At 42.2% G+C, this 2,289-nt stretch overlaps 1 protein-coding gene across 1 annotated transcript; it reads right to left on the bottom strand.

Moving 5' to 3' along the window:
* Positions 1–436: 436 nt before the first annotated feature.
* LOC127101737 (uncharacterized) lies at positions 437–1,162 on the bottom strand. Its single transcript, XM_051039187.1, has one exon. It carries the CDS (start codon positions 1,160–1,162, stop codon positions 437–439), a length of 726 nt encoding a protein of 241 aa, XP_050895144.1.
* Positions 1,163–2,289: the final 1,127 nt, after the last annotated feature.

Raw genomic sequence — 2,289 nt, 5'->3', positions numbered from 1 at the left:
AGTAATCAATAGCGACTAGGATGAATCAATGTCCATTGGAAGCTTTGGGTTCGATCATCCCAATCATATCGATGCCCCACATAGAGAAGGGCCATGGAGAAGTTAGGACATTCAACGGAGTTGGTGGTACAAAGATCTTATCACCATATATCTGGCACTTATGGCCTCTTTTCACAAAGTTGTAGCAATCAACCTCCATCATTGTCCAATAATAACTAGCTTAGAGAATCTTCTTAGCCATAGCAGGACCTTTCACATGTGCACCCTCGCAGCCTTCGTGTATGGACCTTATGATTGTACTAACTTCGTGTCTATCCATGCATCTGAGCAGTACAGAATCATAGTTCCTCTTATACAACACATCACCGTTTAAGAAGAACTTAGAAGAGAGTCTTCTTAGAGCCTTCTTATTGGTAATGGATATACCCTCAGGATACTATCGTTTCTCCAGAAATGTCTTTATGTTATAGAACCAAGGCTTATCGTCAGGATCGGCCTCAATTGCTAGACAATGTGCTGGTTCATCTAAGTGGTCAATCTGGATGGATGGTGCCTCATTCTTCCATTTGACTTTAAACATAGATGCCAGCGTAGCTAGAGTGTCTGCTAACTGATTTTCTTCCTTAGAAATATGATGAAAGGAGATCTCATCAAAGTAAGGGACCAGTTTTCTGATATGCTCTTTGTAGGGTATCAACTTGCTATCTCGAGTCTCCCAATCGCCTTTCACTTGACTGATTACCAGAGTTGAATCACCGAATAGCTCAAGGATTTTAATTCTCAAGTCGATTGCCGCCTCTAAACCGTAGATACATGCTTCATACTCTGCCATATTGTTGGTGCAGTCAAAACATAACCTAGCGGTGAAGGGGATGTGGAAACAAGTTGGAGAAGTGATAACAACACCTATACCATGACCTCGGGCATTGGAAGCACCGTCGAACACGAGCGTCCATCGCGATCCTGGTTCGGGGCCTTCCTCAGGGCTTACCTCGAAGCCTGGCATAGTAAAATCTCTGATAAACATGATGTCCTCATCTAGGAAGTCAAACTTTAATGATTGGTAGCCTTCAACAGGAAGGTGAGCTAGATAGTTAGACAGAATACTCCCTTTTATTGCTTTCTGGGTCACATACTGTATATCATACTCAGTGAGCAGCATTTGCCACCAGGAAATTCTACCAGTAACAGCAGGCTTTTCAAATATATACTTTATCGGATCCATCTTGGATATCAACAAAGTAGTATGGCAAATCATATATTGTCTCAGGCGTCGAGCAACCCAAGTCAAGGCACAACAAGTCTTCAGTAAAAGTGAGTATCGAGTCTCACATTCGGTGAATTTATTGCTGAGATAGTAGATAGCATGTTCTTTCTTGCATGTGTCGTCATGTTGACCCAAAACGCAACCCATAGATTCATCCAACACTGTCAGATACATAATGAGCGGTCTACCAGGAACCGGTGGTACCAGGATTGGTGGTTCTTGCAAGTACTTTTTTATTTTATCAAACGCCCCTTGGAAATCGTCATTCCACACAATTGATTGATTCTTTCTCAACAACTTGAAAATCGGTTCGCAGGTAGCTGTCAGGTGAGATATGAATCTGGAGATGTAAGTAAGTCGCCCAAGGAAACCTCAGACTTCCTTTTCTGTTCGGGGAGCTGGCATATCTTGGATGGCTCGAACTTTGTCGGGATCAACCTCAATACCCTTCTGATTGACTATGAAACCCAAAAGTTTACCTGATCGGACTCCAAAAGTACATTTGGTTGGATTCAGACGCAGTTTAAACTTTCGGAGTCTGACAGATAACTTTCTCAGATTAACCAAGTGATCTTCCTCAGTTCTGAATTTGGCAATCATTTCGTCCACATAGACCTCAATCTCTTCATGAATCATGTCGTGAAAGAGTGTTACCATGGCGCGTTGATATGTTGCCCCTGCATTCTTCAAGCCGAATGGCATGACTTTGTAGTAGTAAGTTCCCCAAGGTATGATAAAGGTTGTCTTCTCCATATCATCTGGTGACATCTTTATCTGATTGTACCCAGAGAACCCATCCATGAAAGAAAAGATGGAGAAATGAGTTGTGTTATCGACCAAAACATCAATATGAGGCAAAGGGAAGTCATCCTTTGGACTGGCTCTATTGAGGTCTCGATAGTCTACACACATTCTGACTTTACCATCTTTCTTAGGAACTGGAACAATATTAGCAACCCACTGCGGATACTCAGGAATGGCTAAGAAGTCAGCATCTAGCTATTTTTTAACCTCTTCCTTGA

The sequence above is a fragment of the Lathyrus oleraceus genome, chromosome 1 (genome assembly GCF_024323335.1).
Source record: "Lathyrus oleraceus cultivar Zhongwan6 chromosome 1, CAAS_Psat_ZW6_1.0, whole genome shotgun sequence".
NCBI lineage: Eukaryota > Viridiplantae > Streptophyta > Magnoliopsida > Fabales > Fabaceae > Lathyrus > Lathyrus oleraceus.
The sequence above is the reverse complement of the archived record's forward strand: the minus strand, read 5'-3'. Positions and strand labels throughout refer to the sequence as shown.